At 53.4% G+C, this 14,535-nt stretch overlaps 1 protein-coding gene across 4 annotated transcripts in view; it reads right to left on the reverse strand.

Moving 5' to 3' along the window:
- Positions 1-5,141: 5,141 nt before the first annotated feature.
- OGDH (oxoglutarate dehydrogenase) overlaps positions 5,142-14,535 on the reverse strand; it is an 85,715-nt gene continuing 76,321 nt past the window's right edge. For all 4 annotated transcript variants that reach the window (XM_004708065.3, XM_004708066.3, XM_030884487.2 and 1 more), the window contains 13 exons: positions 13,596-13,775; positions 12,882-13,034; positions 12,074-12,176; positions 11,459-11,587; positions 10,911-11,061; positions 10,488-10,615; positions 10,177-10,355; positions 9,523-9,594; positions 8,766-8,894; positions 7,808-7,880; positions 6,586-6,749; positions 6,249-6,403; positions 5,142-6,136 (listed from right to left, as the gene is read on the reverse strand). In XM_004708065.3, coding sequence (XP_004708122.1) covers positions 6,016-6,136; positions 6,249-6,403; positions 6,586-6,749; positions 7,808-7,880; positions 8,766-8,894; positions 9,523-9,594; positions 10,177-10,355; positions 10,488-10,615; positions 10,911-11,061; positions 11,459-11,587; positions 12,074-12,176; positions 12,882-13,034; positions 13,596-13,775 — 1,737 coding nt within the window. In that variant the 3' untranslated portion in view covers positions 5,142-6,015. The remainder of the gene's footprint in view (positions 6,137-6,248; positions 6,404-6,585; positions 6,750-7,807; positions 7,881-8,765; positions 8,895-9,522; positions 9,595-10,176; positions 10,356-10,487; positions 10,616-10,910; positions 11,062-11,458; positions 11,588-12,073; positions 12,177-12,881; positions 13,035-13,595; positions 13,776-14,535) is intronic.

A 14,535-nucleotide genomic window follows, 5' to 3' on the forward strand; every position in this document is an offset into this window, starting at 1 on the left:
TCAGGTATTAGAAGATCAAAAACAAGCAATTATATCAATGTGAAAGTAAGGGGTCAGAGTGGAGACCCAGAGCCCATCTGTAGACAATTGGACATTCCTTCACAGGAGGAAGACGAGTCAGCTGTCAGGGTGCAGTATGGCACCAATGAAACATACAACATTCTTCTAGTGCTTTAATGCTCCCTTTCCCCCACTATCATGACCCAGTCTACCTCACAAATCCTGCTAGACTGCAATACGTACATTGGTACAGATAAGTGTTTTCGACACACAGATTCCAGGACAGGTAAACCCCTCAGAAACTGTAACAGGAGCAGCAATACCATGAGGGCACAGGGGAGAGGGGAGGGGAGAAAGGGGGAACTGATAGCAATGATGGATGTATAACTCCCCCTCCCCACCCAGGGGGACAAATAACAGAAAAATAGGTGAAGGGCTACAGTGGACTGTGTAAGATATGAAAAAAAATCTCTATATATAATTTATTATGGGTTCACAAAGGTGGGAGGGCTGGGGAGGGAGGGAAAAGAAGAGGAGCTGGTATCAAAAGGCTCAAGTAGAAAAATAATGTTTTGAAAACGATGATGGCAACATATACGCAAATGTGCTTAATACAATTGATGTATGGATTGTTATAATATCTATAAGAGCTCCCAATAAAATAATTTATTAAAAAAGAAAAGAAAATGATGATGGTAGTATATGTACAGGTTCACTGTATTTAACTGAATTATGGGTTGTTATACTAGCTGTTAAAGCCCCCAATAAAATGATTTACAAGAGTTGTGGTTTCAGAAACTCAAGCGGCAGCTCTGCTCAGTCCTATAGCATCACTGTAAGTTGGCATGGACTCGATGGCAGTGAGTTTGGTTTTTGAGCTGTGTTGCCAGTGTAATACAATTTAATACACTGTGGGAGGGCGAATGATGACGCCATGAACCCTGCTTCATCTCCTCTGTGGTCCTGCTTCTCGGCTTGATGCAAGTTTGTGTTCCAGATCCTGGGGGAGGGGCCTCAGAGCTGGAAGGATCCTTATTTGGTTTTGTTAACAAATGAATTTGCTGAAAATCACGGTATGAGTCTTGGGTACATCGTTCTCAGAAGAAGAAAACTGGAGTCCCTGATTGAGTGGTCACGCCAGCTGGGGGGTGGAGGAGCTGTAGTCTCCTAATTGCCAGTCAGCAGAAACCTGCAACAGCAGCAACAGACTTGCGAGAAAGTGTGGCCCCTTCCTAGGAACGGCCTCTCACTAGGGGAGGGAACCCTGACATGTAGGCCTGGGAGGTGCAGGAAGTGGGGTGAATGACTGGCTTCACGTAGAGGACAGATTAAGATTACAGATGAATCCGAGGGAGATGGAGTCACAAGAATGGGTCGTCCAGACTGCTCTGGAATGAGGTGGAGCTGGAGGGGCTGGCAGAGAGGCGGGGGAATTGGAGCGACCGGGGAATAGAGCAAGGTCCTACAAGCAGATAAGGAGAGCTGGTGGCGGAAAAGCGTTCTCTATGGACATCAGGGGGTGATGTCCCTGACTTCTTTCTACCACATCAGTTCCCACCTGCATCGCACTGCTCCATACTCATCCTCACCCAGCTGTCCTTCACCCTCCCCAAGGCCAAGAAGAATCAGGATGGTGCTCTTACTGGATTCTTCTAGGGCCTCACCCCCCCGCACGCACGCTGTGCGCAGTCCTGGGTGCTCCTCTCTCAGGCAGCCTGCTCCCCTCCCGGAGACCCCTTCCTCATGGTCTCGGGATGTGGACTGCTTCCCTACCCCGAAGAGTGCCACCCTTCCTTTGAAGGTCCCATGGTGGCTTGCCTTTCACAGTTGTTTGGGTGCCCAGCATAGGGCAGGCAATTACTGACCGGTTTGGACCAGGGGGCTAAACCCAGAGGATGGGGCACTTTGCACATGTGGTGGAGGTGGGAGCACGGCCCGTGCACGTCTCCGCCCTTGCCTTGATAGCCGGGCACCCACGATGGAGGCCTGGCCATTTGTGAACCTGGTGCCATTGGCCAGCCCTGCTGGATCAAGGGAGGCCGAGACTGGAGGAGGTAGGTCTTTGCAGGGCCGGAAAGAAAACGGAAACCATCTGCCAGGGGGCATCCGAGCCCACCAGTCTGGGCCCTCGGTTCACGACCGGGTCCTGGGGCTGGAGCTCGGGCCTAGGCTACCGGGGCAAGGATGAGGGTTCCTTGTATGCCCTTGGCCCTCCCCTCTGTGTTCAGACTGAGCCCGCCCTTCGTTTCTGGGGCAGTCTGCTGACCGGGTGTAAAAAAAGCAAAGCCGAGGTTCCGGAGCGCAGGCAGTCCTCAGCGCCAGAAACCCAAACCCCGAAACGCACTGCCATTGAGCCCCTTCCCACCACAGCTAGTGACCCCATAGGACAGGGTAGAACTGCCCCTGGGGGCTTCCAAGACAGTAACTCTAAGGGAGTAGAAAACCTCATCTGTGTCCAGCGGATAGGCTGGTGATTTCGAACTGCGGAACTTGAGATGCTTTGGCAGCCCCGGGTGCACAATCAATCCACAGGGCTTCTCTGTGCCCAGCATCAGCACTACCAAATGGCCCTTTCCTCCAAGGGCCACAGCGTTTAACAGGAACTTGATGCCTGAACTTTCAGTCCCTGTTGCTCCACATACAATCAATCGCCTGCTGGTAGAATCTGGTTTATGCACCATCCCTGCACAGTCCAATCTCCCAATGAAAACTCCCAGTGTCAGGGAATTTGCTACCCCACCAAATTTAAGAACTAATTTATTGTTAAGCATTGATTGCAACTCCCATATTTTCACAGGAGAAAACTGGCACCCAGACATAAGGGCTTCAAGTCCCAGGCAACAGTCATCAACCTTTCTAGAAGGCTGGCATTCTTAAAACCATTGTAATGCCTTTAAGCACTGCTGGGCTAGTTCACTGTATACCATAACCATCGAGGGTTATCTTCCCCGCACCTAGAGGTACGGTTGATTCTTGACACAGAAGCTACCCCACAATAGCCATCCTGTCTTCATCTACCACTGAGAGGGAAAGCAGGGGTCACTCTTGCACTAGACACTTTTTTTTGGGGGAGCCATGATTGGCAGGAGGAAGCCTACACATCACTAGTCCTGGTCTTTGGTCAGAGAGGAGAGCACCCACGAGGGGGTGCTGTATCACTCGCTGGTTTGGCCCTGGGCCCTTCACCTCTGAGCAGGCCCACAATCCTCCCTCCTGCTTCTTGCGCAGGGCAGCCTGATCAAATCAGAAATCTTGGGCCGACTGGTATGTCAGAGGGCGATGCAGAATCAGTAACCCCCCTGCTCTTGACTAAGGAGCCCGGGCAGTCTCATGGACCTGCAACGGGGTAACTACAAGGTTGGCAGTTTAAATGCACGAGCGCCTCCATGGCGAGATGGCTTTCAGCTCCTGTAAAGAATATTTCAGATACTGACAGGGGAGGGGCTGTCCTCCCCTACTCCACAGGATGGACTCAGTAGCAGTGAGTATGGGTGCTCTCGCCACAGCAAGGCTTCTCTCTAACATACAGAATTTGAGTTTTATACGCGGATAAAATGCAGGTGCTAGGAGTCCTGATGGAATAGTGGTTGGGCTGCCGCCCACATGGTTGGTAGTTTGAAACTACTAGCCGCTGCGAGGGAGAAAGACTGGGCTTTCTACTAGTGTAAACGTTGGTTTTGGAAACCCATTGGGGGTTGCTGAGTCAGCACTGACTCACTGGTATTGCATTTGGTTTGGCTTTTTTACTTAGCTCATAAAAAGATGAGGTACGTCCCCTTTGACAAAGCTAGTTAAGAGGCCAATGTTGCTGGTATCTCAACTCATGCAACTAAGGATTCAAGTTTCTCTGCCCTTGTCCCCGCTGAAGTTCAAATACAGGACTACACAGGGGTGCCTGGGTCGCCATATAGGTAAGCACTCAACTACTGGCCAAAGGCTTGGCAGTTCAAACTCACCCAGAGGTACTTTGGAAGCAAGGCCAGCAATCAGCCACTGCTAGGTCACTGGCGCAGCTGGATCCCCTGGATGAGTTGTCCCGGTAATGAGATAAAGACCCTACTTGGGAGCATCTTCCCACTATTCTTGACTGCACGCCTGACAGCAGCTACAGGTCAGCTGGGCCCCGTGTACAAAGCCTCTTTGACAATGGCCAAATGACGTATGGGGGGGGGGGCAGGCACCAATCTAGGGGAAGGGTGCTTTCCCTTCAGATTTCCTTCCTTTAGCTGTCTCTCCCTGCCCCACCAGAAGTGGGAACAGTGTGCACTGGGGGCCTGGCCTGACCACGAGAGGGCACTCCAGTCACACAAGGGTATACAGACCAGTCAGGTGAGATGCTGCGGTGGCCTCAGGGGACAAGAGGCCCAGGTACTGCCCAAGACTGTGGGGGTGTGCAAAGGCTAGGTGGGTGGGTCAGTTCTTCCCATCGGCACACCCAGGCCTCTTTCTTGGCTGTTTCAGGAATGGGCACAGTTGACCTTCCAATAAGAGGCCCAGACTCAGGTTGTGGGAGAGGAATGATACTGAACTCAAGAGCTGGTATGGGAGATAGTCACAGAGGCCAGTGACCTACTCGGACTCTGGGTAAACTAATGACCAAGTGTTATAGTTCGTGGGGGTGGCTGACTTCAAAGTGAAGCAGAGGTGGCACGGCTTCTTTGGTCAGGGTGTGTGTGCAACCCCAGGTAAGGAACACCGTTCCGTGGTTTCATTTTTATGTTCCTCAGAAGCAGGTATTAATTCTGATACTGATATGAATTTAAACCAATTAACTTCAGGGGGTAGTGGGGTATTCTGAGCGCAGACAAGGATCAGAAGACAGGCCGTGGCTAAATGACTGCCGAGGCCCACCTGAGCCGCAGTGACGTAAAGGACAACTCTAGTCCACTGTTGCTTGTGCCCAAGAGTTTCCTGCAGGGGCCCTGACGGGGTTGAGGACACCCTGGTGGAGGTGAGGAATTCTTACTGTGCTTAGGTCTGAGACCAGGGTGAGGCACCCACCTCCGGGAGAGCATCCATGGGTTCCAACAGACCCAGTCGCCCCCGTCCCAAGCCCAGAGACTGACACTAGTCTCCATCACCACTAGGTCTCCCCCCTTGGGGATAAGAAGACAGCACGCCAAATGACATTGCAGACAAACTCAAGGATAACTTATTTTATGGGTCAAGGCAAATGAAAAGTTATTTTTTTGTTTTTTGTTTTAAACCAGAATAAATAATCAGATCTGTCACCATGAAGGACCTAAGTGGTGGTGGTGACGGGCGGCTGTGCTCGGCCACGCCCCATCCGGTCCCGTCTCCCTTCGCTTGCCGGCCCTCAGCCTGGCTTTGGCACAGCAGAGAAATGAATGCATCGGGAAATCTCCGTGTTGTTGAAAAGAAGTAAAAGAAAGAACAGTTGTGGTTGGGGTGGGGCTGGGGGAAGAGAAATAAGTTGGAGAAACAAGCAGGACGTCGGTCCTGACCGCTGGCACCCTGGGGGCTCCAGATCCCGAGACCAGGCAAGGGCAGAGGTACACACCGCCACACAGGGGGCATGAGAGGACACTGGAGAGAGGCAGGCCCTTCCTGACTCAGGTGTGTCTTCTGAACCAAGATCAGAGAGAGCTGCCCCTTTTGCCTCTGTTCCCTGGAGTCAAAAGTCTGACCAATGCCCGGTCCGCCCATGGGACCCCTTCCACAACAGACCCGACTCCAGCCTGTGAGTACGCTTCTCCCTGCTGATCAGCTCTCCTTACTGGGTGGCAAGGACCTCGGGGCCCACAGGGAGGCCCCAGCCTTCCCCACAGCTGGCACTGCCTTCTCCTGCTCCCTGAGACCTCGAGAGAGGCAGGGGGTGGGGGCACCAGAAAGCGGGGGGAGGTCAGAAGGAGAGACATCTGGCAAGGGAGAGGGGCAGCCAAACGCTGGAGGGGACAAGACATCCCGTGTCATTGCAATGGGAGGCACTATTCTTTAGTGGAGAAGCAGGGCAGTCACGGGCGTGGAGAGGGCAGCAGCTGCGATGGCGGCGGGCTACGACAGGTCCTTGAAGGCATCCAGGTTGAAGGCTGTGTCCAGGAGGCGCTGCAGTTCTGTCACGTGGGTCTTCTTGTTACCAGTAGCCGGCGCAGCTGCTGGGTCGCGGCCAGCATACCTGTAACAGGAAACAAAGAGGACCATGGTGAGGCCATCCTGGTGGGCTAATTCCCCTCAGCACAGCCCTGGCTGTGCCTGGGCGCGCGCTCCCCTGGGCGGCAGGGGCATACCAGACAGGCCGGGCACGGCTGATGGTTGTTCGCAGCCGGGGCTTCACATAGTCGTAGTAGCCTTGGTTCTTGTGCTCCTCCTGGCACCAGGCCAGCTCGGCATTAGGGTACTTCTGCACCTCCTTCAGCAGGAGGTCAAAGGGGAATGGAGAGAGCTGGGGGGAAGCAAGGTGGCAGTGTGAGAGAGCTGGCCAGACAAAAGGAGACCCTTTTGCCAGGATGGCTATCCCCCTTTGCCCACTAATACATGGCGCGTGGCCTGGTATGCTTGGCCTCAGCGGGCTATGCTTTGTCTGGTGCTCAAGGGGGTGGCCTCTACCAGCTCCCCAGGTATCACCTGCTCGATTCTCGTGATGGCCACCTCTTCTGTCATGTTGCGAGCCGCACGCTCCCGGGTGAGGTCATAGTACACCTTGCCAGTACAGAGGAGAAGTCTCTTGACATTTCCTGGGTTCTGAGAAGCAGGGCCGTTTTCTGGAATCACTCGCTGGAAGTGGGTTCCTGTGAGAGAGAGTCCACACTGCCAATTGGCTGTCTCCAGCATCCCGGTCCAAGGAGCCCCGATGCCTACGGCCTTCTGCTACAGCTGGGGCACCTCAGAATCTCACAGGAGCCCTGTGGCACTGCACCTAACAGCTGCTTCCAAGGGCTGGGGGGCCACCCCGCAGCCTCAGCCCCAGAGCTCCTTAACGATGAACCTGACCGTCGGTATCCAGGAGGACTTTGAAAAGCACACCAGATGGAACATACAGAGTGACCAAGCTCACTTCTGATACCAAGTATGACTAATTTATTGTTTTAAAACCATCTGGGTCGCCTAGGCCCCAGGAGATAGGAAAGTCTCAGACTTCAGGGGCAACTGAGTACCTGAAGCACTTACCCACTCACTCTGCTTGTACACCGTGTGATCTTACTACTCAGCTTGTACACCGTATGACTGTCTGCCCAGTCACGGAAATACTTCAGATTTCCAGAGTGTGTTAGACGGAGGTTAACAGAGCCAAGAGAATGGCCCCAGCAGAGAACAGGAGCATGTGGGGAGCCTCCTGCCTACGGTTGGCCCTGCACTGGACTGTCCCGGACTGTTGAGGGTGACAATATCGACCCCGTCCACTTGTCTGTCACCCGGAGCGCTGTGTGGATGAGGACACTGGGCTTTACCCCTGTACCACAGGCACGTGAGGTGGCATGTCCAAGAGTCTGCCAGTGCCGAGCAGCCGTGCGTTGCAAGGAAGAAGGCAGGCAGTGGCTATGAGTTCATTTCAGATTCCTTGACCTGCCTCAAAAACAATTCTACCAAATATCCACAGCTAAGTAATCCCAGCCCTAGGGCAGGCGGGCCAACTCTGCCACGGACTAAACTGTGGGGCCACGCCAGATGGCCAGAGCTCTTCCACCCTTGCCGACCCTCTATCCCACTGCTGAAATAAATACCTGGCAAGAGGCACACGAAAACCAAGTAGATTCCCCACAATAGCGGCCTAGGACCCCAACCCAACCCCAACCCCTTACTATTCCCTCCTAGAAATGCAGGTCTGACCCTCTACCTCCATTCGTACCTGGAAGCATTTCATCAAAGCTGGTTCTGGCTTCAGGGTGACGGAGTAGGGACTTTGGAGTGAAGATGATTAACTGAAATACAGAACAGAGGAGCAGGGTCCTGAAGATTCCAGAAGGGAGATTAAATTTCAAGACAACCCCACCCCTTCACCCCCTGCCCCCAGGTAGGAGAGGCAGAAAAAGGAGAAAACAGGAACAATCACAAACTCTCCGCTTCATTCCCTCTTCTGATCCTCTCCTACCTGCACGGGCACGGGCATGGCTGCACCCCAACCTGGGATCCCATGAGTGCACGAGGCTTCCCACTAACACCTCCTACCTTGAGGAAAATTCCGTGCCATCCTCAGCGGCCCAGAGCAAAAGGCCATTACACCTGGGCCACCAAGCCGTGGGGGCTGCCGGCCCCTTGGAGACTCCTACTGGCCCTGGGGAGCCTGGTGTTACCCCACCCAGCAATATCTTGGGACAACAGAGCCACGCTCCCTCCTCTTTGGGCCTGTGCGCACACTTCTGTCTGGTCTGCCTGCCTCCCTCACCCCGCCAGCTGGCCAGGCTCAAGGAAGAAGCCCTTCGTCCCACCTAGTGAGCACAAGGGGCCCTGCCTCCCTTCTTCTCCCTTCCTGCCGGGCTCATCCCTTACAGAGCTGACCCAGTGCCTTGGGACACTTCAAGGACTGAAATCGTCGGAGCCTCTCTGTACAGCCAGCTCGGAGCCCCGTGCAGACGAGGGTCCAAAGCGTGTGTGGAGCCGAGGACGAGGGTTGGCTGGCTTGGGGAAGAGAAAGTGAAAGGGCAATTCTTGAAGACTGTTCCTAAGGACTGGCTTTAGCGCAATGCAGTAGCAAGAAAAGTAATGAGGCCACAGTCCCCACCCCGAGGGCAAGAATGGCCGAGGAGCCTTCCCTGTTCTGCATTCATCCCTGCGGTCAAGCCCTTACGAGGCGACTTCCAACTGACCGGCTTCCGGAAGGGTAAGAGGATCTGACGCCGCAGCACGTGGAAGAAGTTGCCAGGGGAGGAGCAGTTGACAACGACCCAGTTGCAGTCATACAGCTGATTTATGTCGAAATTGGCCTCTGCCAGGTCCTGCGGCAACAAGAGAAGGGTCAGAGGCCAGGCAAATGCTGAACCCATTCCTTGTGGAAGGTGTCTGAGACTGTAGGGCTGGCCACAGGGACAACAGTAGAGGAACGCCGCACAAACGCACCTCATGGGAGTCACACTTCCCTGAAAGATCCAAACACAAGAAGGCAAAACCAGAGCGAATCTAAGGGCTTGAGCTAGCTGCTCCTCACATGCTTTTGTACGAAGCTCTCTACCTTCTATTTCTTGAAAACTATCTGTCTGGGTTAAACAAGCACTATTATAAGAGACACATCTTACCTTTAACCAATCTGTGAGTGTCCCATGGAAATGTACTGCCTTTCCAATGATTTTCCTTGAGCTCGTTTCACCGAAATTACCCCAAATCAAAACACTTGCAGCATTAATTCCCCCAAAGCTGTCACAGCTGTCCCACTCGAGGCTCTCTGCAACAGCAGGAAGCAGCCCTGCACCTGCCTCTCTTCTCTGATTTGCACGGTGGCTGCACCTATGCGCCTGGCCTGGTGAGCACCTGCCTGGCTGACTCCTCAATTCCTCAGCTACAAAACAGCTTCAACTCCTGGAGACCCAAGGAGGATAGTGATAATGCCCTTAGGGATGATTCACTCACCGGCAGGACATCCGGGTCATCATTGCACATCTGCAGGAATCTCTCTGGTCTGGCCGAGGAATGTTCTGGGCCCTGGAACCAGAGTTACATTCGAGAGTTCCACTCATGCAACAGCAGCATTTGCTGTTTCTCTTCCTTAACTTGCTAATCTTGGTATGCCACTGCCAATTTCTTTTTCCTGAAGGTCATTTCTTTTCCCTCCTTCACAGACAATGAGTATAAGGGGCTTTTCTCCTTGTAGGACTGAACCCAGGACTTTGCTCTGCTTCTTACAGGTCCCAACTGGCGTGTTAAGGCAGGAAAATTTTGCAGAATGAAAGCATCACACAGGGCACTGTGTGCACCAGCGACAGCCCTGAACACATGGGTAGGTGGGGAGAGGGACAGAGCAGCTCCCCAGAAGGAGAAAGGAGCCCCTATCCAGGCCAGTGGGTGCGCTGGCACTGTCTGCTTGTGATCCGGGGCTGGGTAGGGGACTAGGAGGAAGGAAACTTCAACTGCATCCAGAGGACTTTACTCTTGCCTTTTGAGGTCCCTCCCCGATCTAAGGCCCAGGAACAGATGGATGAGCCATGCCTGCGGAAGGTGACTTGGAGCCTGTCTCTGATACAGGCCCCAGAGAAGGGTGTGGTGGCAAGGCAGGAAGGTACTCACCATGCCCTCCATGCCATGGGGCAGCAGCAGCACGATGCCATTCTGCCGCACCCACTTGGCTTGTCCTGGGCAGATGAACTGGTCGATGATGCACTGGGCTGTGTTGTGGAAGTCACCAAACTGGGCCTCCCAGAGCACCAGGGCATTAGGGCTGGCCATGGCAAAGCCCAGCTCGAAGCCTGCAAACAGCGAGAGAACAAAGTCCCGCCCCCAGCATCAGTCTGCAGGGATGGGGCTGGCGGGGGTCGGGTGGGGGGCGGTGTTGGGAATTCTCCTCTCCATCGTCTGAAGTGTGGTGTGCAGCTACTCACCCAGGACCCCGTACTCGGATAAGGAGCTGTTGCAGACAGTGTAAGGGGCTTGATTGGGCCAAAGATGGTTCATTGGGATACAGGTCCTCTTATCCACATTCTGGTCATGCAGCACATGGTGCCGGTGGCTACAACAGAAGGTCAGTGCTATTAGCCAGGAACCCACACCAACTCGGCTGTACCACAGGTTTGTGTGCCCAGGACCCTAATGGGATGCAGCAGAGCACGCAGCACCTGAGTTGCCCGCCACCAGGCAGCTGCAAAAGCCCAAAGCAGCTGGGAAAATGGCCCCTTTAAACCTTTAGGACAGATGGAAGCGAATAATAGTTTTTGGGAAATGATTGTTGTCGGGAAGGAAGACTCCAGAGGCCCTCTTCCTACTTCTATCCTCTGAGGGTCAGACAAAAGCAGCCAGGATCTTACCTGAAAGTGCCTCGCTCAACGTCCTGGCCACTCAGTCGGATGTGGATCCCGTCTTTCAGAAGGGAACCAAAGGCCATGTACTCTGCCAGGGCCCAGTCCACGGTCCTGTTCTTCACTAGTTCACCGCGGGTTTTCAGGATGCGGCTTAGACCTGCACAGACACTGCACTTACCGGCTGGTTGGCCTCCCAGCAGCGGCCCTCTTTCTATGGTGCTACCCGACAAGACCTGAGACGTCTTTCAGCACGTCTCAAGACTCCTGAGTGGCTGGGAAAGTGCCCCAAAGGTGTACGGTTCCAGATCGTGTCCCAAAGAAAACCACCTGGGACAGCTCATCCTTCCCTCTAATGCCAGCCAGAGTAGGGGTGAGCATAGAAGGGCTCCCTCACTCAGCCCGCCAACGGTTTTGCATGAGGCAAGGGTTGGAGTCTGTGGGTCACCAGATGAGACTGGGGTCCTGGGTGCTTAGTCCTGAAACAAGCCTGGACAGAAGCCTCCACACAACATGCCCTCAGGAGTTCAACTGCCAACGGTAACAGGTGTTACTACCTCCATGAATGGTGAAGTTCTCCACAGGTACAGAGCTGGCCACATTCCCAATGTGCATCAGAATCTCTTCTGCTAAACCGGTGGAAGGGCAGGACATGCTCCTTGGCTGCCCGTCCAGGGTGAAGAAACCTGGAAGAGAACAACAAAGCTGAGGGGCCCTGACCACCTGGACAGTGAGAAGTGCTGCTGACTGGGCACCGCACTGGGAAGAGCCGGAGGGAGCCTTCCCACAGGCTGCGGGGAATATTTTCTCCACGGCCTAGGGCAGTGGTTCTCAACCTTCCTAATGCAGCGACCCTTTAACACAGTTCCTCATGCTGTGGTGACCCCCCCCCCCAAAAACAATAAAGTCCTTTTCATTGCCGCATTGTAACTGTCACTTGGCTACTGTTATGAACTGGGTGGTCCCTGTGGAAGGGTCGTTTGGCTCTGAGAACCGCTGCCCTCGTGGAGCACTGGCCCAGGGTCTGGACTTGACTGCAGCATTGAGAGAGGAGAGCGTGGGTGCCAGCCTCTGGGCGCGGGGTCGGGGTACATCGGTTCCCAAAGGAGCCTGTGCTCCCTCCACAAGAAGTTCTGCCAGGAACTTCTTTCTGTCTCCTCCTTCTGACTCACCAGGCCAGGGCGAGTCGAGCCAGTGCTTGATGTGCAAGATCTTCTCATCTTTGGACCTTGCAAAGGCCTCCTCACAAATCTTGTCATACTTGGAGATTTCTTCCTGGAAAGCCATGACGGAACACGGGCTCTCACGACACCGCCACCCACCCACGCCTCAAGTCTCCAGGCAGCACAGCTGCAGCATGCCGAGACGACATGCAAGAGCCCACCCTGCCATTCTGTTCACTTCCATTTCCACATTTACTGGCTGAGACTCCTCCTCAAGGTTCAATCCGTGTTCCAGTCACCCCGATCATCTTTATTAAGAATGGGTCCAGTTCACAATTCCTAGCACAGCCCCAGAGGGAATGGCCGAGACAGTGCTGGCTGCCAAGCCTCTGTGCTAACTTCTGCCCCCTGATCCATACACTTCTGGCATGGCTGCCTCATAGACAGCACCCCCACCCCCCACCCCTACTGCCCCATATCCTGACACAAGCACCGCCACAGAGGTCCTTGTAATTCAACAAGTCAATTCCCAGAACTGCCAGGTTCGCCGCTCCCAGGTGCTTTCGTATGACCGGGAGCCACTGGTCCACTCATCTCCAACCCAACCAGCCCCACCTTCACAAGGCTGCTGGGACCCGTCCGCTGCCACACTTCCGAGAGCCCAGGGAATCCAAAGGCTAGGCACGGAAATGTGAGCAATCGTTGTTGACATTCCCATATCTTCCCCAGGAGTCTAATAACTACACTACAACCTCCCTATCTCACCCACTTTCAACCACGACGGGTCTATGACGTAACGGGGGCGGGGGGACTGCACCTCGTACTCCGGCTGATTGACCACGCCCTGCGACACAAGCGCCTCGGCGTACTTCTGCAGGACGGGCTTCTGCTTCCGGATCTGCTTATACATGAGCGGCTGTGTGAACATGGGCTCGTCCATCTCGTTGTGGCCATTGCGCCGGTAACATACCTAGTCGTGCCGGGGAAGCCAGGATGAGAGAAGCCAGCCACAGCTCCTCAGCAGTAAAGCCACCAGGGAGAACAGCCTGCCAGGCTGGGGCGCAGGCGCATGAGGGTCTAGTCCATCTCTTCTCCTCCAGTGTGATAGTAAGTCTCACTTAGGATGCGCTGCTTCTTGCCCCTTTACAAACTACAGTTGGTTTGACTACCAAGCGGGGTAAAATGAAATTCAGTACTGTAATTCCATATTCACAAAGGAGCCCCGTGATGGGCCTAGACTAGCTCAGTAATTGCCTTCACCGTCACAGCTCGGTTGCCAGGAATCAGAACATGCCTCATATGTTTGAATACTCCCTGGAGTTACAGGGTACTCATGGAGTTAGAATTAAAGGTGAATCTGTGTGAGACCCACTCCACTGCTATCGAGTTGATGCTGACTCACAGCATCATGAGTCTGAGACATGGGACCAGAGAGATTCTGGGTTGACTCATCAAGCTTAAAAAGAGCCCCCACATCTCTATGTTCAGGTTGGTGATGTCTGGTTCTGAAAGGATTCAGGGGGACACTCACCAAGTCAACGACGACATCCTTGTGGAAGGTGCTCCTCCACTCGGCTGCCACATTGCACACGTACATCACTGCTTCAGGGTCATCTGAGTTCACGTGGAAAATGGGGGCATTCACCACACGGGCAACGTCTGTGGGGTAGGGAGAGGACCGGGCCATCCGGGGGTCGGTGGTAAAGCCAATCTGCAAGAAGAATGACAGTTCTCACCAAGCAGATGACTGACCCTGGCCACAGATGAGGTCAAGTGCCGGTAAGGGCACGCTTGGTCAGTGACAGGGAGGCAGTAGACACATATGGAAATATTAAGGGACCAATAGTCCGGAGACAATGCTGGGTAACTCTCAAATGGTTTTTCTGGTTTCTCTTTCTCTTTTATGTATTTTATTTCTCTAATCCTCATAACTGAATTCACGTATGTTTAGCGAGAATTAAGAAACACCACACATAAAAACTAACACTATCTTATCAAATGTGTAGATCCTACCAAATAATGTGTAAATATTATGGAAATATGTGTAAAGACTTTGATGCTTTCTTTGCATGTCTGTCTGTGTATAACAGGATAAGTAAAGCATTGCTCTGAGGGCTCTGTGCCCGGTTTATTCCACACAGAAAGCGGAGACATGTCTGTGTGATCAGAGATGTTTTCAGTAATGTATCTTACACTCGCTCAAATGCTTAGAAAGGTTCAATCCAAACAGCATCTTTTGAGAAGATCTGCTGGGCCAATGAAACTCAAGGCAGAGGTCAGCTCAGAGATTATGGTGACTGGTTTTCGTGAGGTATACTAAAGGGGCGGTAAGCACAGGGGTTTACTATGGAAAAGTTTTATGAAAATAGAAAACTGTGGACATCCCCTTACAGAAGGGTCTCGGGGAGGAGATGAGCCAGTCAGGGTGCGATGTAGCAATGATGAAACATACAACTTTCCTCTAGTTCCTA

Source organism: Echinops telfairi, unplaced genomic scaffold (genome assembly GCF_000313985.2).
Source record: "Echinops telfairi isolate 266 unplaced genomic scaffold, ASM31398v2 ScPeMD7_7;HRSCAF=31, whole genome shotgun sequence".
In the NCBI taxonomy this organism is placed as follows: Eukaryota; Metazoa; Chordata; class Mammalia; order Afrosoricida; family Tenrecidae; genus Echinops; species Echinops telfairi.